The sequence below is a fragment of the Zonotrichia albicollis genome, chromosome 11 (assembly GCF_047830755.1).
Source record: "Zonotrichia albicollis isolate bZonAlb1 chromosome 11, bZonAlb1.hap1, whole genome shotgun sequence".
Lineage (NCBI taxonomy): Eukaryota > Metazoa > Chordata > Aves > Passeriformes > Passerellidae > Zonotrichia > Zonotrichia albicollis.
Window position 1 is genome coordinate 10072222 of NC_133829.1, and position 24441 is coordinate 10096662.

Consider the following 24441-nt stretch of genomic DNA (forward strand, 5'->3'; position numbering starts at 1 on the left):
ATTTCACTTATGATGATATGGGCAAGCAACTTTTATAAAAATATACTGTATAGAAACACAGTTGGAAAATTGCATAGAAAATATCATTTTATTTAAATTGAAATAAGGCACGGTTTTACTAGCTATGGTTTGGCTGTAAAAATGCAACTCTATTTTGATTACTTTTATGTTATTAACAGTATTTTCCATAAAAATATAGGTGCAGGAATAAAAAACCCTTTTACACAGAGTGGGAAACACTCAATTGTAAAATTTCACCAAATTTACTGTAATTCAGCTGTCAAAAATTCAAATGCTATTTTAATTCAGGATATCCCACATATTATTGTCCTCCAGGCTGTTCAGTGGCTGATGCTGTGCTTTCTTCATTTCCTGTGTAATCCAGGTGCTCCATCATCTAAAAAAGGAAAAAAAAAAGGGAAAAGAGATGGCTCTTTATAAAGAAATACTGCTTTACCCCATTGATCTAAAGTATTTGTTAGCTAAGAGAAATATAATTAAACATGTGTTAGAGTGCATTTTAGCAGCATACATTTAGGAAGTCCTTTACAGATCAGAAAAGTATTTAAGCCAAATAATCAAAGCTGTATTAGCTAATGCTTTCCACTACAAAAGGAGTCTCCAACCAAGGACCTGAGTCCTCTACAAGAAAATGAACTTGTGAGTCACAAGCATCTCAATTATTAAATACAGAGAACAAAAAACAATTGAGGTTAAGCAAATTTTTCAAAGATATGGCTTGCAAAACTGGAAGTAAACTCTAGGATCTTACCTGACATTTACAGAATTTAATTCAAGCAATAGCTTGAACAGAAAAGACTTGCTCTTGTCATGGCTGTAAAGGCTACCTATATTACACTTAGTCAAAACTAACTGTAGTGTCACATTTCTTTGTAAATTTTCCTTTTATTTCAGAAAGGATAAAGGAAATGGAACTAAAGTCCTGCATCAGGAGAGAATCCAAACTAGATTATTAAATGGACTGATTCTACCTGGCACTGGTGTAACTGATTGGATTGCCCGAATAACTTAAAACAAATTTGTAGTTGCCCTGACAAAAAGCAGCCTGTTTCCCTATCCTGTTTCCCTATCCACTGCTGTACGGCTGGAGCCAATGAAGGTTCTGGTTTTTCTCCTGGGACAAGGCATTGAATGAATGACAGAGGTAATACACACATTTGTTAGTGTGACAAACTGAGCCTATCAGTTTGAGGGCTTCAGAATTGAGCACAATTAACAAGGGGCCAAGAACTGCACAGTTTGGGTAGCTGACAGCCAGAGACAGAAGACACAGAAGAGTACAACTAAGGCTGAAAAAACAAAATGTGCCAAGGAGCTCATACCCAGAGTGGCAGGATTATTAGGACAAGAGATAATGCTTTAAGCATCAAAAGGTAGAAAACTCTACTTCTGTTCTTCCATAGTGGCAAATCCTGCCTGTCTTTCTGTGCAACAGCTGCTCACTGTGTGGGTTCTGATCTAAGGTGGGCAGATTTCCACACAATTATTTTCTTGTCTTACTAGCACCTGCTCAGAATCCTTGCCAGGACAAAGCCAGGCTCTGAGACTGCTGTGTTGTACACACTTAGTGTGGTATAATTCTATGTACAGGGTAAAAAGACTTGTTCCATTAACTTTTCTCTTCTCCTCTAGTTATGACCCAGCTCTGTGCCATTCCTTCTTTTATGCCACCAGAATTGTTTCATGGAAAGTACACAAACATGCCTTATCAAAGGCACTTTTGCTTAAATAAGCTGTTTCACAGTCCAGCCACACCAGCATGCTGTGCAGTTAAACCAAGATGACAGTTCCGAAAAAGAAGTCAGTGGGACTGGGGAATGTTTAGGAGAGCCCAGTGGCCACAATATCCATCTAAGACCAGAAAAGGCCTTTCACAACCCTCCCTTCACGTTCCACAATAATGACAGTAAGAACTAAGGCAGGCAGCAGTCCTGCCAAGAGGCTTAAGGACTGAGTTAGAGCAGCAGCACACACTCAGTCCAGCAGTGAGTGCCCAGCTCTTGTGCTAATGACAATCTTGCATTTATTTCAGTATATCCAGAATTTTCCTCTACATTGACCCAAAATCCACATCAAAAGTCACCAAAATCAAAACACTCCCTACAATTACAGAACTCAAACCATCCCTTTGAATGAGGATTAAAGTATTAATTTCCAGGATAAAACAAGAACAACCTCTACCCACAGCACCATATTACATCAAGTCATGCCATATATCTCCCTTCAGCCTAGGGAGGATCATCTAAGAGAAAGTAATCTTGCTAAGCATTTTTGTACACTCTCTTCCTATGCAATTGACAAGATGCTTCTAGAAATAAAAGTACTTGCAATAATTCAGTGTATTCCAAAGTCAAAGATTCTTCTGGTAATCCTACAATACTAAGCAGTAAAAATGTTCTTTTTTGTACAAATGCTGGAGATAGCACCTGTATCTAAATCTCCACTCAATATTCAGATTTTGAAGTTAAATTTAAAACCAAATGCCTTGTAAAACTCTAAAGGTGTTGGGGAGGGGAGGGGGGTGTCTTTTCTATAAATGTTTCAAGGCTAAATAAGCCACCCCACCCCACTTTTAATCTTCCCTCCACACAGAAGGACAGCCCACAACTTCAAGCTGGGGACAACAGGTGCCTCTCTAAAAGCACAAGGAGGCATTTGAGCAGCTTTGTCCACTCAGGTGTCTGCACTGTGGATGCTCTCAGGGCAGCCCCTGCAGGAATCTTTACAATACCCAGCTGCAGGATGGAGGCACCTGGCCACACTCTCCTGGACAAAGCTGCTGTTCTAAGCTAAGAATGAGGCAAAGCAATCTGATTGTACATTGTGGAGAGCTCATGAACATCTCTGAAGTGGAGGAGACTGAGAAGCTTTGCTCTCACATCGGAATTTCTGACAGTTTTTAAGGGGGAGGTGTTAAGACAGCTTTGTAACAAAACCATTTCTGTTTAACCTATCTACTAACATGGTGAATCATTAAAAACTAAAACCAGCAAACTCACCCCCCAAAAATCCACTTCCACAGAGCCAAACTAGAAATGGCAGTACAAGTCTCTCCCTGCAAGAGCACACAGTACCTATGCACAGTTGCTTTCAAGATTCATGGCAATAATGTTGCATTCATGGAATTCTTAACAACTCCCAGTTATGATGAATTTTCAAGAATCTAAAAAAGTGATTATAAAACTTACTAAATAGCAGGTGCATGCTGTATAACATGCCAGTGACAAATCTGTTGATTTATTACTTCAAAGACAGATAAGAAGTGCTAAACACTTCAAACTGACAAACTCCAACAAGTTTCAAGACTACTCCATGTAGAAGACTTCAAAGTTGGAGTAAGACTTCAAAGCCTTAGGCCACTAGATTTTCCATGATTTTGCTAAAATTATTTCAAAGATTGCACTGATACAAAAATGAGCATTCTAAAAAAATCAATAACTGGAAAATAAGTATGAAATTAACTTATCATCAAGGCATCCATGAGGAGTATAAGCAATCCAGAAACCTAGAGAAACCTTTATTTTACACTTCACAGCAGCAATACTGCCAGTTAGATGGCAGGAGGGTAAGTACATTACTCTTTCAAGAAATCTCTGCACTTTAGTGAATAGTTAAAATGTTTTCTGTGCAGCAACTCTTTACAGCTCAAGACTACACCATAAAAGAGCCACACTGAACATAACTAGAATTTAAGACTGCATCATTATGCAGACACAGAAATTACCTCAGCTATGAATGATGGGCCCTTAGAGCTATCTTGGGGAGTCAAGCATTTGTCATACGTGTAAAGCAGAAACTAACAAAGTGATTTTAACCAACCTATCCAAGAACTGGAGTGTGCACAGCAGGACAGAAGAATTCTAAGTTATAAAAATAGTCTGGCCATCTGCTTTTAATTTGCACTTAACCCCTCCCACTTCCTAATATCATCTTTGGTTTATACCTAATTTCTTTATTATTAAGGCTTTTTAACAAGACTTAAATTGTTGAAGAACTCTTTCCTAGAAGAAAGGAGCTAATGAGAAAAGTACTTTTTATTTGAGAATTTAAGATAACAGGCAGAATTCACCAGCTCCAGCTGTCTTCAGAGCAGACACCCTACACTTTATAAATAGATGTGTAACTCCAGCAACTATAATTCAAGATTATATTTAAATGCGTAAATTCCACGAGAAGCTGAAATTTGAAAGCTTGCACTGCTCTCTGCAAGCTGTGTGGACAGCACAAATAAATGGCATCAGTGTTAGCAGTCAGGAGCTGCTGCCAAGAAAGGTCAAAGCTCGCTGCAGCCCAGACGAGCTGCAGCAGAGAGCCGGCCCCAGCCCTGCTCCCCAGCCCAGGGACACACAGGACAGCAGGAAGGACACTGTGCAGCAGGAGGGTGACACAAGGGCTGCAGACATGATCACTGAAGGCAAATTCATAATGCTCAGCGTTGTAACACAAGACAACAAAATTGTTGCTTAGCACTAAGCAGGTTTTCACATCTACGCTGTGACAGAAAAATCAGCCGAAGGACTGCAATACAGGTAACAGAAGAGCAACCAACACCAACTGCAATATTTGAAGACAGTCCTAGGGTTTGGGAAGCTGGAGAGTAGAGAAGCAAACAAATCCTGCCTTCAGGCTTAGGAATCACAGCTTCATTGCTACTCAATATTATGTTTTCCTGCACTCCTTTAAAAAAGAAAAACCCCAGAAGACCTAAGTGTGACCCCTATTCACACCTAAGTGTGAATACAGATTTGTGTCTTGTCTTCAGTTCTACCCTCTTCTACCAAGTAATTTAAACAAAATTAAGAGCTAGATGCGAAAAAAGACTGAAAAGAGGAAGCAGAAGGGGAAAAGGAAGAAAAAAGGAACTGTAAGACAATTAATAAAGTTGCATTAAAAGAAGGCCATAATCACACCTTGTAGCAAAGGCGTCCTGGAGGAGTCCGATACCTAAATAAAATTCATTCCATTATTAAAATCATATACAACAAAACCAACAAAAAAACCAGAAAAACCCCAAACTCCAAAGAGGTAACTAATGGACTATTATTATGAAGTTTAGCCACCTGATGCACTCTACATGCTCTTCTACCCCTATTCTTAGGACACTTTGCTCTAACAACTCTGCAAGGTTTTTCTGTTCCCATGAGGGCAAAGCAAACCTCTACACAAAGAGCAGCTCTGCCTGAGCCTCAATCACCGATGTAGAAAAAAAATTGTCTTCTGACACCTTTCCATATCTTTCCTCCTCAAAGTGAGCACTGAAAGCTGGGAATTTCAACCCTGGAGCTGTGTGGGTTGGGGCTGTTTGGGGTTTTGTTTGTTTGCTTGGATTTTTTTGCATGTTTGTAAGTTCAGTAAGGACAGTTCAAAATACAGTTTTAGATAAGAAGGACAACACATGAGAAAGATCAACCCTGCAGCTTTTCAAGAGTGACACTTGAATAATACTCTCTGAGAACAAAAAATGAATATAAAAATATTCTTCAGAAAGATATAGAAAAATAGAAGTTAGTGAAGTTACACAGAGCTCAACTGCAGGCTCAGTTACAGACAAGTCTAACTCAGAGATGGTGGAGTGGGGGGTTGAAATCAACATTTTAAATTCTGCTAGAAATGAAGTAATCTAACTCAAAACAAGCTGAAGTTCAGAGTAGTTTTAATCCTTCAAGAAACCAGTTGAAAGGACATGAAATAACTACTATGGCAACATAATTCTTTCAAGTATGAGTTCTGCTACAAGAAGTACAAGAAATTTTTGTTGCTAAGGAGACCTGCCAAATTTACTTAGGCCAATCTTACTCAGAACTCAAGTGAGGAAAATAAATTGCAAAGTGTTTTCCCCACAACAAACCCAGAGTCACTGGGCTTCATAAATATGACTTTGTTTATTTTAGAAGATCAAACAGTCACCAATTTATATATAAATGCACAGTAAACCAAAGTCATTCTGACCTACAGAGGAACATTTTTATTCACTGGACCTATGAAAGGAGGAGTTGATTTTGTAAACAAAAAGACAGGGTATTTAGTTAAAGCTGAAAATCTGAGTAATTTCACACGTAGGCCAACCTCCAGCTGAAGCAGGTGTAGTGTATTAGATCAATAAAAGGCAGCATTTTGCTGACAATACTTTAGGAGCTGGTGCCTGTGGTTTTATAAGAATTACTCTTGACTTCCACTGATCCACTTAAATTTTCCAATGCTGAAAAAGCAGGAGCTGCTTCTATCCACCACAAACCTGACACCCACCTTTTCCCAGAACAGACTATCCAAGCTCCAAGTTCAACATGCCCTAGATATAAGTGATGGTAAATTCAAACAATACTGAACTTAGTCTCAAGCAAAACACAGAATAATCTTGAGACTGCCCTGTCTGATGATAAATGCCAGCTCACAAGGGTTACTGGCACATCCAGTTACTACAGCACATCTCATCAGGGAAAACGTGCACATGTCAACAGGTGAGCGTTTAAGAACTGCAATTCCTGGGCAGTGTTAAACATAACCAAGGGGTCATACAGAATATCCAAGGCAGTGTGCCCACAGTGTGTGCTGTGACAGGAAACAGTTACAGAACCCAGCTATTTTGTTCCTAAATGCTCCATACAATCCTGATAGGCCATCAGTGATGCATGGAAAGTTTCTCAAGTTCTAGTTATCACCAATTTTTTGGAACTGTCCCTAATACAGAACTAGTGCAGTTTGGAGTCTGCATGCTTAGTTCAGTGACTCATGTTATACCACATCAAGATGATAGATGGGGAATGTTAAAATACAAGAAAACATTTCAAAGTAAATAGAACAAATTACTTTTCCTCCCTGAGGACTGAAGCAGCTATTTCATCTCCCTTGAGCTTTCTTCTGCCATGTCAACCACGAGACTAAGATTTTCTAAGAGTAAAGACTACTTTTCCTTATTAGTTCCAGAAGATCACAGGAAAACTTGCAAAAACTGGGTTGCAGGTGATCTATCACCAAGTTCTCAGAGAAGCATATACTCAAAGGAATTAACAAGAGAATAAAAAGAATACTCCAGGCCTCCAGCCTACCTGGTAATTGCTTCCTTTCCAAAACTTCTTCATCTCTTTGCGCCTCCAGGCAACCAGGGAGCTCGTGATGAGTGTACATGGTACAAGATAGAGGAGGGCAGGCTGCCCCATCTTCATCAGTGCCAAAACAATGAAAGTCAGCACCATGCCAACAGCATAAGCTATAAAGAGACATTCATACATACACAGTCAGGAACAGGAGAATTTTCAGATTAGTAAGACAATTTCTTTTTAAGCAGTATTTTCCTCATTAATACAACTGAAGAGACACAATAAGTTGCTCTATATTTCCAAGCAACTCACTGCCATAAGGAAGTCACCTTAAGTACAAGTAGGAACCCTAAAAAGAGTTTCTACTGAGATTCTTGACAACATTGAACCTTACCTGAAGAAAACCATCTAGATCTGCCATTTTAAAAAAGCCACCATGAAGATCAAGCATGCTGAAATATCACAACTTACCTATTGTGCAGGAAATGTAGTATATAGAAGATGATCTTGTTTGAACATCAAATCTTCGACAATAGGCAACCAGAAGGCCTTGAAGAGAAAAAAAAATTAAAAAGGAAGAGGATTAATGAAATGTTTAGTCATTATTTTTTTCCTCCCCAATTATCCAAATGAAAGCAGCATAAAAGAATTTATAGTAAGACTTCACATTATGGTATTTTATCTTCTTCCAATATCTTTTCTGTAAAGGCAAGAACCAGTCTAAGAAATCCTACAGTAAATGTAGTAAAAAACATAATGGAAACATGAGCCAAGCAAGTTTGGAATTAGAGGTTTGGGGTTTTCAAGCAACCTAATTACATTGTGCTATTTTCAGCTTTCTAACACAGAAGTGTAACAACCTATTTTTAATTTCTTCAATAGGATTCTAATGCTCACTCAACATTCAGCAATTTTGTCTGCACATTCTTGATTAAAGCAATTTGCTCAAGACTCCAATTATGGCCAAATTCAGTTCTTCTGAGAAAGATGGAAAAACTTGGCAAAATATTTTACATTACCTCACCTCTAATTACATAGTCTACATGAAAATCCTACGAAGTCACAGAATATTTGCTTTCTGAGACTTTAATGATATTTAGTTAATACTGACAACTGGATTTACCTACAGGACTTGCATTTACTCAATCCAGTACAACAGAAAATTAAAAACCCTCCACTATTTAATTATTCTACAGCATAGTGAGCTCCTTCTCCTATGGCTTTTGCTGTATTCTGCACTAATTGATCAAGGCAAACTGCTGCACTTGATTCAGTAATTACCCTGTGAATAAACTCTGCAAGCCAGCTAAGAATAAAACCCAAAATATTTATTCATAAGTTAGTTACCAAAGCCATTTGCTCACCTGGGACAATGATGTCTCCAAAACCCAACAATGAAAAGGGCAAGTCACAGAGTGTTGATGCAGAGTGTTCAAGTCTAGGCACTCTAATAACCACGGGTAACTGGAAAACATTATTGCAGAAGCCACATAAATCTCATCTAAAGCATTCTGGTGTTCTGGGTATTTTTGGTTGCTTGAATTAATAAACAGTTATCAATAAACAGGAAATAAACAATAATTAATAAACAGTAAATATAATTAATTTATTGTTAATGCAGACTTCAAAATAGGTAGAACCTGAAGTAAAAACCAGAAACCAACATAGAAAGTAGATAAAGCTTAAGGCAACTGGTAAGCTGGAATTTCAGATTTACAAATAATATGAACACACAAAAAAAAAAAGTTAAAACAATATTTAACCATGTAACAGGAGTAACAAATCTTGATTATTAACCTAACTATAGAATACTGATCAATGATATCCAGGCCCTAAAGAGAAATTTGGACAGTAAGGTTTTCCCCAAAAGAACAGTCTTTTCAGAGGAAATAATTTAAAAATCCAGTATCTGAAATACAATCCTTACTTTCTCATGGGGAGCTGAGCGTTCAGTAGGGACATCCACCAAGTTTCCATCACTCTAGGATCAAACCCAAGTCAACAGGCATTTAATACTTATAAGAAAATAGCAGAAGCTGGCTATATTTTGTGAGAAAGTTATGCTGAAAAGCACACTATGAATTAGCTACACAGAGTCAGTACTTTAATGCTGCACTTATTACAATGACTGTTCATACCTTTTCACTGTTTCCAAAGGGACCAGCTGCAACTTCAACCATTATACTTGCCCCATTCTGAAATTAAAGTTATTTTTCAAAATTAGTGGTTTAATGAACCAAAACTTTCATACTACATTGACAAAAGCTGCTTGTACCTCCATTTACAATTCAGGATTAGAAAAATCCTGAATATCAAAGGGAATGCCCTGGTATTGTGCAGTATTATACTGCATTGTTTGACAATAAAAACATGTAGTCCAGCCTAAAATAATGTTAAAAAAACCCAAACAACAAGTCCACTAGATGTAGCTGGAATTTTAGATAAAAACATGTCAGCTTTTTCTGCCATGAGCTTTCAGCTTCAAAATAAAAGCAGGTTACACTTGCACACAGTTCATACCACACTGCAAGTGATCACTGCAGAAAGTACTAGAGCATATTCCAATAAATGGGTGCATAAAACAAAAGAAGGACAAAAACTGGAGGGCAGTAATTTCTCATGATGACACTAGCCCTCATATGAACTGGGAATGGTTTACTTTTGACCATGTGATTGCCATAAAAATTCAGGCCACTGCTGTCTTACATGGGAAAACTGGAAATCAGCTTTTCCACCTTGAGAACACTGCACACACTGACCTGTTAAACCAAAATATTCTCCCAATGACCAGACATTTTTGTTCTCACTGTAAATTCACAGACATACCTTTGTGATAAATGGTGTTATGAAGACAAAAAACACATCATATAGAAGGAGGAGGCCTAGAAGTATTACACAGGACTGGCAAAAAAAAGAGAAGAAAATATTACTGTGGGTTTTCAAGTATCACACAGCTAGATTCTGGAACCATTGCAGTACCATGTGTTTTAATCTGGCACAACATTTAGAACAGGATTAGTTTCTTTTAATAATTATTAAAAATGGTAACATTTATGTTTTTAAACATATTTCTTTCATATTGAAAAGACAGTACTTCCTGACAGTAAACTTGCAGATTCATGGCAGTAGAATATTATCTTAAGGTAAGCAACTTACAGTACCTTAAAGTTGGGCATTTTCAGTGTTTTAATGAAGTTTAGGCAGAAAGCAACTCCCAAAATATCTTGCAAAATCCAAGCCCACCTGAAAAAAAGACCAAAACATTTTTACAGGTTGTTCAAACTGCTGCTGGAATCTAGATTTTTCTGGAAATACCAAGGAAAGTTTCTCAGAAAGGAAGAAATAAATTGTTCTTTTTCAAAATAACTGCTAGCAAAACCACAAAAGTCCTAGTTTCAAGACGGTCAATTTATACCAGCTTTTGATGATAAACAGGTAATTGTTTGTGCTGGTAATGGCTGGGATAGAGTTCATTTCCTTCACAACAGCTGCTAAGGGCTATGTTTTGGATTTGTGCTGGAAACAGTGTTGATAGCACAGGGATGTTGTAGCTACAGCTGAGCAGAGCTATCCCCTGTGCTATTCTGCACCTCTTTTCCTCTGTGGCCATCATTAGCAATCGAGCTAGTTCTTCTTCATCTTCATAGTTTTTTTATAACTTCAAATTACCACACAGCTCATTTGCATTGCTTTGTTCTCTATTACTCCCATGCTTGTTAAGCTTCAAAATACTTTCATGACTTTTTTTGAAATTGGCACTGGAGTTTAGAAGGGTGCTGCACTCCAGGATTAGTTGTATGCTGGGAAGTTTATTAACACCAATTATTCACCTTACTCTTAAGGTAGAATGCACAACTTACCTGTCTTCATTTCGAAATACTGCCCAGACAACAGCTGCTGCTATGCAGAATATAGCAAGGAAAATAAGCCTCACTTCAATGGTTTTGTTGGAACATGTAATCCTAAAAGAAAATAATTAAATTAAAAGAGAAGGCCTGTAACAGCCAAGACACAAGCCTGTGCTATCACACATCCTTAAGCTGACAAAGGGTTCTCAACCCAGCTCCTCTGCTGCCTGTAGCACAGTACTTGCTCCAAAAAGGGTCAAATGTGCAGGATCCTCCCCTTACAGAGCCCCTTAATGAACAAAATAAGCACACATGACAGGCAACCAGAATTTTGTAAAACCAAGCTCAGACAGCCAACCAGAGCTTTTTAAATTTTATTACAGAATGCTTTCAAATAAAGGTAATGCAGCAAATCTACAACTATTTTAACTGTTGATTATGCTACAGATACCTTTAATATTTATTAAAGCAACTTGTAATTTTATTTTGTAACTACCCCACACACTAAAACAGGAAACAACTCAAACTGTTCTTGTATTTCCATGGTGCCTTGTGTAGCCATCAGAAAATACCCAGAGGAAGCCTGTAATTTTTAATAAGTGAAAGGTGCACAATACCTGCACTGCCCAAATGGGATCTCTCCTATCAATGCTGCAAGACAGTTGTACAGGCTCATTGCAGATGCCAGGCAGAAGACTGATATTATGACATAAACTAAATCAAAACAATGAAGACAGGAATCAGTGTCAAAAAATAGAAAACAGCAAATAAACACAATAACATACATGTGATATTTTGTGTTCAGGAGGTGTCTGACTGGCACTGGGTGATGTGGTTTAAGGGTTACAGTGCTGGACTGGATGATCTTCAATGTCTCTCTCAACCTTGAGGATTCTATAATTCCATAATATAAACTGCTAACAGTTAGAGCAGTGCTCAACAGTCACGAGATCACAGTCAGCTCCTGAGTATAGAAAATGCTAAATTCTGAGTGTCTCTGCCATGACAAAGTTCTCATCAAGCAAAAACTTGACTCAGAAGTGTCAGAATTGCTTTCTAGCCAGATCCTCACCAAAAAACTAAAACCAAACACCAAACCCCAACTAGAAAAAATGCTCCCATCCAAAAAACTAAAACCAAACACCAAACCCCGACTACCGAAAAATGCTCCCATCAAGCAAACTCTTAACACTACTAGGTTGTCACTGCCATCCTCCCAAGAATGTTGACATAAATTTTTTTTTTTGCTCATCATTAGTCACCTCTCTCCCACATGACCTCATTCAGAACAAGCACTGTCAAGGCAGTCTTTGAAAGACAGCTGAAGAAACCTCTCCTTTAAGTAGCAACTGCATCCTTTCAACTCTGAACTCATGAATGGAGAGAATAATTTAAAAAGTTGTATTAATTTTAGTCTAGAAATCGAGCTTTTTAGATTTAAACACTTCATAATATCATGTAGAAAAGTAAGTCAAATGAGATTATTTATTGTTTCTTACCTAACCATTTGTAGAAGAAATAAAGTAAGACCAGCATGACACAACAGATGACAACAAACAAGATAACTGTTACAGGGGTGAAAGTAACATTTTCTTCCTTTTTCCATCGTGTTTCTCTCTCCCCTGGACTTGCTACTGCTTTCAGATTCTCACTGTTTTAAGAAAACAACAAACACATTTACCTCAGATGACAGATTATAAAAATGTTTTGCTATGACCAGAATTGATGGTTATAGAACATTTAGACTGACAAGGTTTCAGTTTAGTCCTGCACATTATCATTAGACTTAAACCCAGAGAAAACTGTATGGTTATTGTTTGAATTTCTCTCCATTTTTAAGGAAGATAAGCACCTCCAAGGTAGCACAGATCACAAAGAAAAGATTCTTAACTGTGCTCCTTTCCAATGGTGTGGTAATTGCCAACTTTAAGGGAGCATCCCCAACCAAAACCCTGACCCATGTGAAGAAAAGTAGTACTGCACTCTAAACTGCTTTTCAGGATGCACACACTGAGCTCAATTAGTGCATTACCTCTGATTAGAAAATTTATTGGGCTAAATGTGGAGAATCTGATAAATATGTCTACAATAAGTCAAAACCAGAGGTATTGCACACTCTTAAAACCTCATCTAGACATTAAGTGTCTGCAAAACCCATTTATGTTAGAGAATGAAACATGCTAAGTACTAGTTCTTTTACTCTTACACCTCATAATTACAGAGTAAGTGAAAGAGAGGTGGTATAACTGGGGATTTTTCACTGGGAGTAAGATTCCTGTGCATACTCCATATTTACACCTCAGTATGCAAAATAAGGAGACTTAAATTGCTGTGCTTTTTCTTTGAGCAGAGAGCCCTTCTACTCTTTAGTACAGACCTGGTGCAAATTGCCCATCAGATAGTGTGCTCCTGAGGAATCCCAGGACCTACCTGCCAAATGCTGAATTCAGCACTGAAACAGCTACCTTCAAAAGAGAGCAACCCACAGGAGCAAGGCACCTTGTTAGATGAATCACCTTCTCAGAAGACATGCTTTGAATAAGCAGCTTTTTTTAAAAAAAAAAGCTTGCCCCAGATTTATGAAAGAGCATTTTAACTAGTTTAATAAATTACATCTAGGTATTTTTAATATGGGAGACAGCACCACATTTTGTTATTTTAGCATTCAGTACAGCCACACCCTGCAGCACTGCAGGTGAAAAAGAAGCATAATCAGATCCAACCTTTAAAAAAAGAAACACACACACCTCCCCTCCTCCTACTTCTTTAATCTCTTTAAAATAGCTCATTTGCATAACTGTGGGAAAAAGGAAGCTGTTGTTATCACATACAATCCTCTCCTTGTTGTGCTGGGGAGCAAAGCACCAGAACACCACTGAGACCCTGAAGGTAGCAACACATTTAGCATACACAGCCCCCTAAGAAATACTGCAGAATAATGCCATGCTCTGAAAGGCCAGCTACAGCCAGTTTAACCCCAGAGTAATAACTTAAAGCTGCACACCCCTCAAGGACAGAGTAGAAACCCCCAGTACCCCCAGTTTCCTCTGCCTTTGCCACATTGTGCACTGCCAATCCCTCCTCCCTGCTCAGGGACTGCTGCTGCCTCCTGGTCCTTGCCCAGTCCTACAGCTGCTGCTGCTGCCCCAGCTCTGCTGCTCCAGCAGAGAAAATAAAAAGCTGAAGCAGATAAGCCAGGCTGGACTTTATCTGGAGCCAGCCAGACACCCAAACTGTGCTTCCCATTGCTCCCAGTGACAGCAGTGCTGCACAGCCAGCTGGGATGGAGCAGCTGAACACATCCCTACCAATGCAGACACTACAAACAATATGTATTTACCTCCTGAATCACTGCACTTGAAAGTGCAACTAAAATACCTAATTTCTGTTGTGGATATTGGAGAATTATAATGCTAGTTACAGAGTGTTTGGTAATTTGTCAAAATGTTAACTCATGCCTCCTCCCAAGAGCTGCATTATCCCTCAGGAACTTTTACAATCTGTGCTAGAGGTTCCTCAAAGTCCTCTGGTGATTTTTCAAAGGTTCCAGTGCTCAAACATTTAATGACAAAGCAGCTAATTGCACTTAGGTCTCCTAATTTTTTAACTACCAACCAAAAAGAAAATAATTTCTCACTGATCATAGTGACAGCTTTCACAAGCTCTGCAGTCCATGTAATTTAAGCAGTTCCATTTAACCAACTTACAGTTCTGCTACTCCACTCCAGTAGCCTCCCAGTGCCACTGTAAACACAGCAATTAGGAAGATGACAACCATACTGTAGTCAAACTCTGGCAAAGGTGGTGAATACAGAGTCACATTAACTTCATTTCCAAGCACCTGAAATATAACACACATGTTGGTTCATAAGGGGAACAAAGAAATTATATTGCTTATTTTCCAACAAGATGTACATCATGATTGCCTACTCTTAATCTACACAATGCTGAGAGGAAGTTTTTAACTCACTGCACAATGTTTCCCAGGTTACCTTTCAGGGTGGGTAGGTTTGGAAACAAATCTATCACTGTGCAAATCCAGAGATACCACAAGAGAAAATGGAACCTCTCTGCATTCTTCCCACACCTCTGAGAGGTTGTGCCTCCAACCCAAACACCTCCCCAAAATACACCAAGTGCTACTGAAGACATCTGCTCTGCAGGAAAGCACACCTAACCCAATCACCTGGAAACACAACTCACAGTTCCACTGAGGTACCAGCAGATCTACCTCTGGCTCTCAAACCCACAGAACCCAGTTCAGAGCCTGACAAGAGGCTTCAGACAGAACACCAGTGACAGCTTGAGGTGGCAGGAAGTTATTTACCAACAGCTTAGCACAAACGTGTGTTGAGATGGATTCAAAAGAAAAGAAAGAAATTTCACACTATTTTAAAAATTTAAGACCTACAGAAAAAACACTATCAGCTGAAGTACACGAAAGAAAATGGGAGAGAACACTGAGATGTAACTGGTACTGAATTGTACAAAAATCCTGAAAGCAAAACCAAGGTGCTTCCATTTAACTGAAAGGTGAGATTTAAAAAATAAAAAAAGGATGATAATTTGACAGGAAATGGAAAGTAGTAGGGAAGACAAGTTTGCTATTGCAAAGTCCAGACATCTAAAGTAATTGTGCAGTGAGAACAGACTTCAGAGATGCAGAAAAAAACCCCAGATTTGTTTACAGTCTGCATGTGAGATAAAAGCAAGAGAGAGAAGAACATGCCAGACGGGTCTGGCTTCAGAAAGATCAAACTGGCACTAAAAAGGCTGAATGGGAAGGCCAGTGGTAGAATGGAATACAGTGGCCACAGATGAAGAAAGCTGAATCATTTCAACATCTAAATTTTCTAATTACAGATAATAACCTTTCTGCAGGCTAAAGAAGTCAGAATCATTCCTTTTGCCTGAAGTTATGGAAGTTCAGAAAACAAGGAATAAAATTAAATTCTAGTGAAACACTGTAGTTGTATGGAGTGGAACATAACATTAAAGGAAAAAAAAAACCTATTCAAATTACAGCATCCTCTATGTAAAAAAAGCCAAACAAAAAAAACCAAACCACATACACACAAAAACCCAAACACACACCACCAAGAAACAAAAAAAAAGCTAAAAATCCTAGGAGACTTATACATTTTTAGTTCCAACATATCTTAATCCAGTTTTTCCTTGAAGTTTCATAAATCTTACTAAGTACAATTCACATTAGAATCTAGGGCAATTGTTTCCTTTTGCTCCTATCATTCCTCTCTTCACCAAAAACTTCCTAAGTCTCAACTCCCACCACAGGGAGCACTAGAATGAAACAGACTGCATCAGGTGACAAACCTGCAAGAAAGCTGTTCCCTGACTAAAAGCTTTGTAACACTCTGCTACTGCCATCAAAACTTGGCTCTAAGGGTGAAGGCTAACAGAGATGATTTACTTGTCAAGTAAAAAGAATGCTTATACAAACTACTTCCCTCAGACTGGTGCTGTCTCTCTCTTCTAAAAACAAAGAGGAAGCTGGAAGCTTTAAAGAGAGTTAAACAAGAAATACAACTGTAGCTGAAGTGTACAATGGCTGCTGGATTCCAAACAGTGCATATCATTCAAAATAACAGCTGCCAGTGACAGGACAGAAGGCTTTGGCAAAAATGCAGAGCAGAACCAGGAAAGATCACTTGTAGTCTAGGCTGTGTTCCTCACTACTTTTATGAAGGCAGTCTTATTCTAAGACAAAAATTAATTATTTGATTCAGCAGCAGTAGGAGACATCACCTGGCACACCAGCCTACAGCAGAGGTGCTTTGTTGAGTTACCCCAGCTGTACAGAAGTGATTCCACATCACAGCACTGCAAGCATAACTGGGCAATAAAGAAGGGCAGAGAAGACCCAGACCTAACCTGCCCTAGCTCCCTTTCATGTTAGGAGGGCATCCTAAAATCACTCCAGCAAGCAAACAACACCTATCTGACTGAAGAAACAAATCTGAAGACAGGGGACAGCCTGAACCCAGCTGGAGCACTTATCAAGGCTGTGGCAGTCTGGAGACAGCACAAACCTTCAGTCATGCCAGTGCCTATCTGCAGTGACGACAGCAAACAGCCAAAGTCCTGCCAATCAGGCAGTTTCAGCTTGCATACTCACCTAAGACAACCTCCCATGGCAGCTCTGAAGGTTAAGAGCAGAAATGGTGAAGTGAGCTTGCAAATTCAACTCAAGAAGCTAAGACTACACAGTGTTAGCCTCTGCTATCCCCAGAACAACATGCAACACAACTCCTGCTTAGCAAAACTATTCAAGACTAAATAAAAAACCCAAAACAACAATATAATAACAACAGAAAAAACCACGCTCATGAAAATAAACTGTTTTCCTTAAAACCCTGTGCAATGTTTTGTTATCCTAATATTATATGCCAAGGAAAACAAACTCCAAATACTCCCAAAACAAATTCCCCTGCCTATACAGCGTAGGAGATAGCACAAATGCTGTATTTTAATAACATGCATTTAGCATCTCACCAGCAGAGACTCAAACTACACAGCCTAACCACTCTTCAGCTAAGGCTGTCACATTATACAGCATCTGGCAAAGGCAAAAAACTCTCAGTCTTTCCTCAAGATCCAACCTGCCCAGGTGCTGCTTGCCTGAAAGCTCTGGTGCCAGTAGCTACAAGCTCAGCTGTTGGAGCTTCTGCACTAAAGAACTTTTGCACTCTCAGGCTACAGCTCTTCATGTGTGTCAGGCACCTGCAGCTGTACCCATGTCTACTGGAGGACAGCTTATTCTGTACAGCAGGAAACTTTTAAGTTTCCCCATCTCCAGTCAGGTATTGTGTTTCCCATTCTCAGTGTTCTAATCAATCTCTCTTGTTCACCTAATTAGGAAGACCAGTACTTTCACAGCTCTATGTCCATCCTCTGTTAGGAATGAAAGCAGCATCTAAGCACATTGAAATCAGGCAGACATCCAGACCTGACCTGAAACTAAACTATTTGGTCAAATACCTAAGTTTATACAACCATAACATGCTGAAGTTCTGTTACTTACCAGCTGCATATCTACTATGTCATTGTATCTTATAAGAGCAATTGGAATAGTCACATCTTCAAAATCAGTCTTGTTATCTGAAATAGCAGACTAAAAAAGAAAGTGTAAGTGGTAAGTATGTTGAGCCTATTTACAAAGTAGGTTAGATCCCTAAAAGCAGATTATTCTTTCAATTTCAGTGTATTTGTAGGAAGGTAAAAACCAAAAAGCTCATTCATCACCCTTTGCAAAAGATTAGAAAGATAGATGTACTTAAATCAAACAAGTGATAATACCAGCACATCTGGATTCATACTGCTGTTGTATTTTTATAGTATTACAAGGGATAATCAAAACTGGTTTTAATTCCTACACTTCTAAAACAAGATGAACTTTCGGTGATGATCACACAAATTTATGAACTGTACAAATTTGTGCATACACTTTGCAGCTGCAATGGAGAACAAAAAAGCAATGAGATCTCACAAGACCTTTTTTAGTTTCCAGTTTTGAATTACATTTCCCTAGCTTATTTTAATTACACACATCTATAAAACAGTATTACCTAAGTTTACATGGAGTTCAGAATGCACTAAATTATGGAATGATAAAGACAAGTCTTTGCATTCAGAAACATGTCTGAAGCTACAAGGGACATGAAAAAATCCATCTGTGCAGCTCCTCTGAGCTGATTTAAGCCAGCACTGCACAGCCAGGCAGCACAGCTCTGCAGGAGGGTAAATGACTGTGCTGCAATCCCACACGTGCTCAGGCTCCTCTGCTTTTGGGGCCTCTCTCAGCTGACCCTGCACAACTGCATGGCACCAAAACAAGACACTGTTTCAGTGGAGAAGAAAACTGCTTGTTGTCACTTACCAGCCTAGATTTACTGGCAATCAGCAGCATTTTAGCACCCAAGCTTTGTGCAATTCTTGCTTTCTCCAAGAAAGTGCAGTTTCCTCTCATCACTACAACTGCTTTGTCTTTCATTGAGCCAGAAGGAACTTCAGCTGAACTGCAGAGGACTGTAGAAGTCAGGTTTTCCAGAGCCCTGAAAGTCTGCAGAGAAAGAGGGACAAAAGGAATGTGATTAAAGTAGGAAATTTGATATTACAAACAAATTTATCCAGAGGACTACATTGCTATGCTCTTTAACTGGAGATTTGCCAGGAAGAGGTGCAACAGAAAAGAATAATTCAGGAATATAAAATCACAGCAGCAGTTTCTGCAGTCTGCAATAGTGAGGAACATTTAGAGCAGCACAGAGCTGAAATAATCTGCGTATTTCTAAGTGCAATTTCACAGTAGTTGGTATTGTTATTTAAATAAAAGAAACTGATTACACAGAAAAATCACCTGTTTTCAAGACAATTAAACAGCACATGAAATTGATGAGCCAATATAAGAAAAGCTTCGGAAGTTTACCAATTTTTGTAAACAAATAAACAGAAATTTAACTCCCAAATACAGAACTCAGACATAAGGATAACATCCAAAGGGAAAAAAATTAACAGGATAAAATGAATATATAAACACATAAATAAATAAACAAAATACAAAAATTGGTTCTAAGCACAGAGAGAGTATTCCCTTTGTCAACTCTAGAAGCCAAATCTTTCAAGGATAGAAATATTCACTATAGATTTTTTTTTTTTTTGGTGATTTGAGGGGAAGGGGACAACATGAACCAAAACAGCAAATATTCAGCGTGCAACGTATTTAACTCAAAGTTTTGAAGACCATTTATAGTTGACTCATATTTATACTGCATTCCAGTTCTCTTAGAGAGTGACTACAAGCTACTTACAGCATTGTCCAAGGTTTTTGGAAGAGATACCCAATTGGAGTTGTAAATGATGCAGTAATCCTTAGTTACTGGAGGCACTCCACTCCCAGAGGCGTGCAGGATCCCCTCATCAGCAGCCACCTGCAAGAGATCACAGAGTTCTGAGTTCCACCAAGTTCAGAATATCAGCTAGGCAAACATTCTTCTAAAAAGCATATGAAGGGAAAGACCTGTTAGAAAATAAATTTATTAAATTCATTATATTACATAGTAACTGATTCTATGAGAGAGGGGGAGCTTGAGAGCAGGCTGGAAATCTAGTAAGAACCTAGTTACTGTATAATGCTGCTTATCCTCTTGGCAAATACAGTGTATTTATGTATAGGTACAGTTCATATCACCAAGCAGAATACCAGCAAGAAACCAAAGCAAATGACTTCAGATTCTCTATCTTGTGCCTTCCAAAAAGTGTAAAATTTTACATGGAAAGCAATTAGAAGAGTACATGGAAAACAGGTGAAGTTCTAGAGTCTTCCTTCCTCACAGACTCTAAAATTTTCCCTACTTATAAAAGTAGGGGATTATATGTGTATATATGTATCATGTTCCAATTCCCCAAACGTTTTTGGTCAAGTAAACACAAAGAAACTAACTGGTGCACCTCAAGAAGAATTTGTGTAGTCAAGGAAATACTGGTGCTTCTTAAGATTAGAGCCCCCCACATAATATGACTCCTTTTATTTACAAATACAGCTGAATTTTAAAACTTGTGGTAATGTTAGGAATGTGTACTTCTCCCCAAGAATAAATAAAAGTCAGGTATCTAAGTGGATAAATGAACAGACTAAAGATTAGATGCAGCTACAGCTATAAAGCAGTGAAAAGAAATAAACATTATTTGCATCTCAAAGAACTATCCCCATAAAAAACTGGAAGATGTTTTTACTTCAAATGTTTGTTTTGAAATTGACCTCAATAGCAAGAAGCATCATCAGAGTAAAAAAAAATTCTTTTAAAAATCCTACTGAACACTTCAGATTTGTATTAAAAAACACTAACATATTAAGCTAGAAGTAGGCATGGGTATGGGGGAGAAGCCCAAACAGTTAGACACACAATGCTAAGCATTAACAGTGCTAGAGAGGCATTTCTCCTCCAGCTACAAGATCTGTATTCTGCAGCAAGGGAGAGCTGGAGAGAAAATAAAGGCATGTGACGATATTGTTTCAGAGGTTTAGGTCTGCCTGGTTTGAATAGCAAAACCCCTTCTTCAGAGGAATCCATTCTATTGGCCTCAGCACACGAACATCTGCTGGGAGAACTGTGTCAAAGGGCCTGAGCACATTAACTGTTTAACACAGAACAGCTCTTCAGATGTCAGCTGAAATCAATTGGTCCGTGATTTATGATCAGCACAAAAATGATCAAGCTGCCCTCTTAAATGCATTCACCTAGAACTACAAGCTAATGGTGAATTAAAAGCAGTAAAGACTTCTAACAGGTGCAAGCCCCAGAGGTTTACATCCATTAAAAGCTCTTTCTGCTTCACCAAATAGAATAAGAAGTGTTTTCTGGGTTCCAGGAAATCAAGTGTTAACACTGCACAAGATAAATCCACCTAGAAGGAGTGATTACTTGCTTACATGATATGCATGTTTTGTTTGGCAAGCTTCCCTGCTCTGGGGATTAATCAGAGCACACAATTCATCCTCATCAGGTGGAGGGAGGCAGGGCCTGAGCGTGACGTGCAGCCACACCTATTCATGCTGAGCTCCAGCGACAGCACTGAGAAGTTAAAAATTAAAAGAAACACCACATGATATGCCTCACTTGGAACATCTCCAGGGAAATCCTCTTGCATCCAGCTAAAGTCCTGTTACTTTCTAATGGCTTCAGTGTCCTTTCACAACAGACAAGGGCTAGGTTTGGGTAGGTCAGCTGTGCCACTGAACAAATCCTACTCTCAGTATACACACATTTCTCACCAAGCACATTTTCAATTTTGTTACTTAAGAACAAGACTAAATGTGTGATCACAAAAACATCTCTTGAAAAGATTAACCTGCTTCCCTAGGCTGATTTGTTCTGGCATAAAAGCATTCCAATGGAGAAGAGGCATGACAGCTGTCCTTACTTAAGGGGCATCACCATCTCCTTTGCCTTCAGGTTCAGACAATTCCCAATAACTTCCAAACAAATTCCTTCCTATTTCTGACAGGTAGTTCTCTCATCATATTTCCTTCCCTTATCACCTTTGAATTTTTGTTGTATAATTCCTTATCTTTGATAGAGAAGAAGTCTCTTTCTGTCTCTTAATCCCTAATTTTCCAAAGGTGTCCCAGTCACTGCAGGGATATAACCCTGACTGCTGAGCTTTGGAGTGTCCCAGTAACTGCACCACACAGAATACAGGAAATCAGATGAACCAGGAGACACAGACACCAAACCAAGCCTTATGTTTACAACATCCATCACAATTAGTACCTAGATAAGCCATACAGAAACTCACAGGTACAGACTAGGGAGAAGGTAGTCTGTATGTAGCAAGTGACAACATAAAACCCACAGAAACATAAAAAGGCGGAGGGGGAAATAGCCATGAACAAAACAACCATGATTTTGTTGTTGTGCTGCCAGTGGCCGTGTGACACACACAAACCAGCCCTTCTCCCTCCCTCCAGGCACTGTGACCCAGGAGAACAGGAGCCCACGCACAGAGAGCAGCAGTGACCCTTCCCCAAACCCAACTCCCCACACTGTTCATGTCAAGACTGCTCCTGAGGCAGAATGACGAGGTCCAATGCTCACCACTGCTACAACTGCATCTGTAGAGTAAAGAAGGAGGCAGGACACGGCCTGGACTCTTATAAGAGAGCAGAAGCCCCTTCCCTTGTCTGCAGCATCAAACCATTGGGGTAAAGGGCAAAGCCAAACCCCAACACGCCAGTGACAGCTACGTGGGACTCAGGAAAAGCCAGGGAGACAAGTTACTGCCCCCACAGGCATTTCCAAGGTACTAAGAGACTGCTGGGCACCTGCTGCTGAGCATATCCAGTGGTGACTTCCTACACAGGAAAGAAGTATTCTGCAACCTGTCTTACAGGTTTATCTTAAACAAGATAAATTCTGTTAAAATTAAGTAAAAAAAAAACAAAACTAAACAACAAAACAATTTAATGGAACAGCATTTAATGCAGACATGTCCTTTATATTGCCTAAGCAGAGTATGGAGGTTTCTGGCTTCCCCATTTCACTACCCCATTTGGCAGAAGGTGGTCAGCCAGATTTCCAGGGCAATGTACACCCGTGGAGAGGGAGAGGCTGCGAATGTGTGCCACACCGAAACCAAAACTGAAGCTGAACGAGACAAAAGCCAGGACACACACGCACACACACGAGGAGCCTCCCCCTTCCCCGCATCCGAATTTAAACACCGTGTTTATCCACGAAGGCACCCGTGAGATTTGTTATCTCAGCTCCCAAGGCGTGACCGGAGCTGGCCCGGCCTGAGCTCCCCGGGCCCGGTGGGGGGAACCGAGAGGCCTCGCCCGAGGGCCCCCAGGAGGCCCAAACCCTCCGGCCCGACTCCGAGGAGCTCGGGGGCAGGGGGAGCCCAGCCCGGCCCAGCCCGGCCCGGCCCGGCCGCGGGAGAAGGGAGCTGCGCGGGCCCTGCCCGCCGCGGCCGGCGAGCTCCCGGGAACGGGCCCGGGGGAGAAGGCGGGCACAGGGAGCCCCTGGGCCGGCAGCGAACAGCAGCGACAGCAGCGCCATCCGCCAGCGCCGGCCCCAGTGGCGCCGCTCGGGCCCGGCCGGCGCGGCAGCGCGGCCCCGCGTCCGTCCTTACCAGCGGGAGCAGCAGGGCCCACAGCGCGGCCCACGGCAGCCCGGCCGCCCCCATCGTCCTCGGCCGGCTGCTCGGGGAGGGGCCTCCCTGGGCTCGGGCTCCGCACGCCCCCGCGGAGCCTTTCACCGGCTCCCGGCGCGGCGCCACTTCCTGTTCCGTCCTCGGCGGCCGCCGCTGCCGGCCGGTCCCGGGACGCCGCGGGCACGGCGGGCGGGGGCGGCGCTGCCGGCGGGGCGGCGCTGCGGGAGCCGGGCGGGCTCGGGGCCGCGCGTCCCCGCCCCCATGTCCGTGTGTGCCTCGGTGCCCACACGGAGTGCGTTCGCTCGCTGCGGTCCGCAGAGCTCCGTGGCTGTCAGCGGTATCCGCCCAGCAGCTCCCAGTGTTGCAGGCGCTGAGGGGCTCGCTGAAACTCCTCAGAGCCCCTACAGTAACAGGAAACGGCCGCGTTTGTCTCACGTCTCCCCGCACGAAGCAACCCGAGTGCTTCGCCTCGCAGAGCCGTGGGGAGAGGTGCGGTGAGGATAGCAGGGTGTCGTACGTGAGAGCAACGAGTATGAGAAACAGAACAGTGTGACCTCTAACACAAGATTGAGAAAGTTGCGTTGTTTGCTCTTAAAAAACCAAACCAAACCAACAAACAAAAAACACCAAAAAACCAACAACAACCCAACAAGCGCATTTCAGAGATGTCTTCCAGGTTTCGAAAGTATTAGAAGGGCTGTGATGTATCAGATGTATGAACCAACAGGGATTTCCAGGAAGGAGATGGGCTGAAGCAGCTCCGTGATTTACCAGCGAAGGAAGTTGCCCAAGATCCCTTTTTTCATGGAGGTTTTCCAGCCCTGGTTCCGCGGTCCGCCCCCTGCCCCCTCCCGGGGCCTGCC

General features: G+C 40.7%; 1 protein-coding gene across 4 annotated transcripts; it reads right to left on the minus strand.

Annotated features, from left to right (window-relative positions):
* Positions 1-69: 69 nt before the first annotated feature.
* On the minus strand, positions 70-23803 carry SPPL2A (signal peptide peptidase like 2A). Of its 4 annotated transcripts, XM_074549293.1 has the most exons (17): positions 23558-23803; positions 19735-19854; positions 18804-18986; positions 17949-18038; positions 14614-14747; positions 12406-12557; positions 11524-11620; positions 10919-11020; positions 10220-10301; positions 9885-9959; positions 9197-9253; positions 8986-9039; positions 8423-8522; positions 7530-7607; positions 7068-7228; positions 4932-4965; positions 70-397 (listed from the first exon to the last, which is right to left on the minus strand). In XM_074549293.1, the coding sequence occupies exons 1-17, from the start codon at positions 23609-23611 to the stop codon at positions 366-368; spliced, it is 1605 nt and encodes a 534-aa protein (XP_074405394.1). In that variant the 5' UTR covers positions 23612-23803; the 3' UTR covers positions 70-365. The 4 variants fall into 4 exon arrangements, with proteins under 4 accessions (XP_074405394.1, XP_074405396.1, XP_074405393.1 ...); XM_074549295.1 differs by lacking the exon at positions 8986-9039 and having other exon boundaries at positions 23558-23802; XM_074549292.1 differs by lacking the exon at positions 4932-4965 and having other exon boundaries at positions 23558-23800.
* Between the last annotated feature and the right edge of the window lie 638 nt (positions 23804-24441).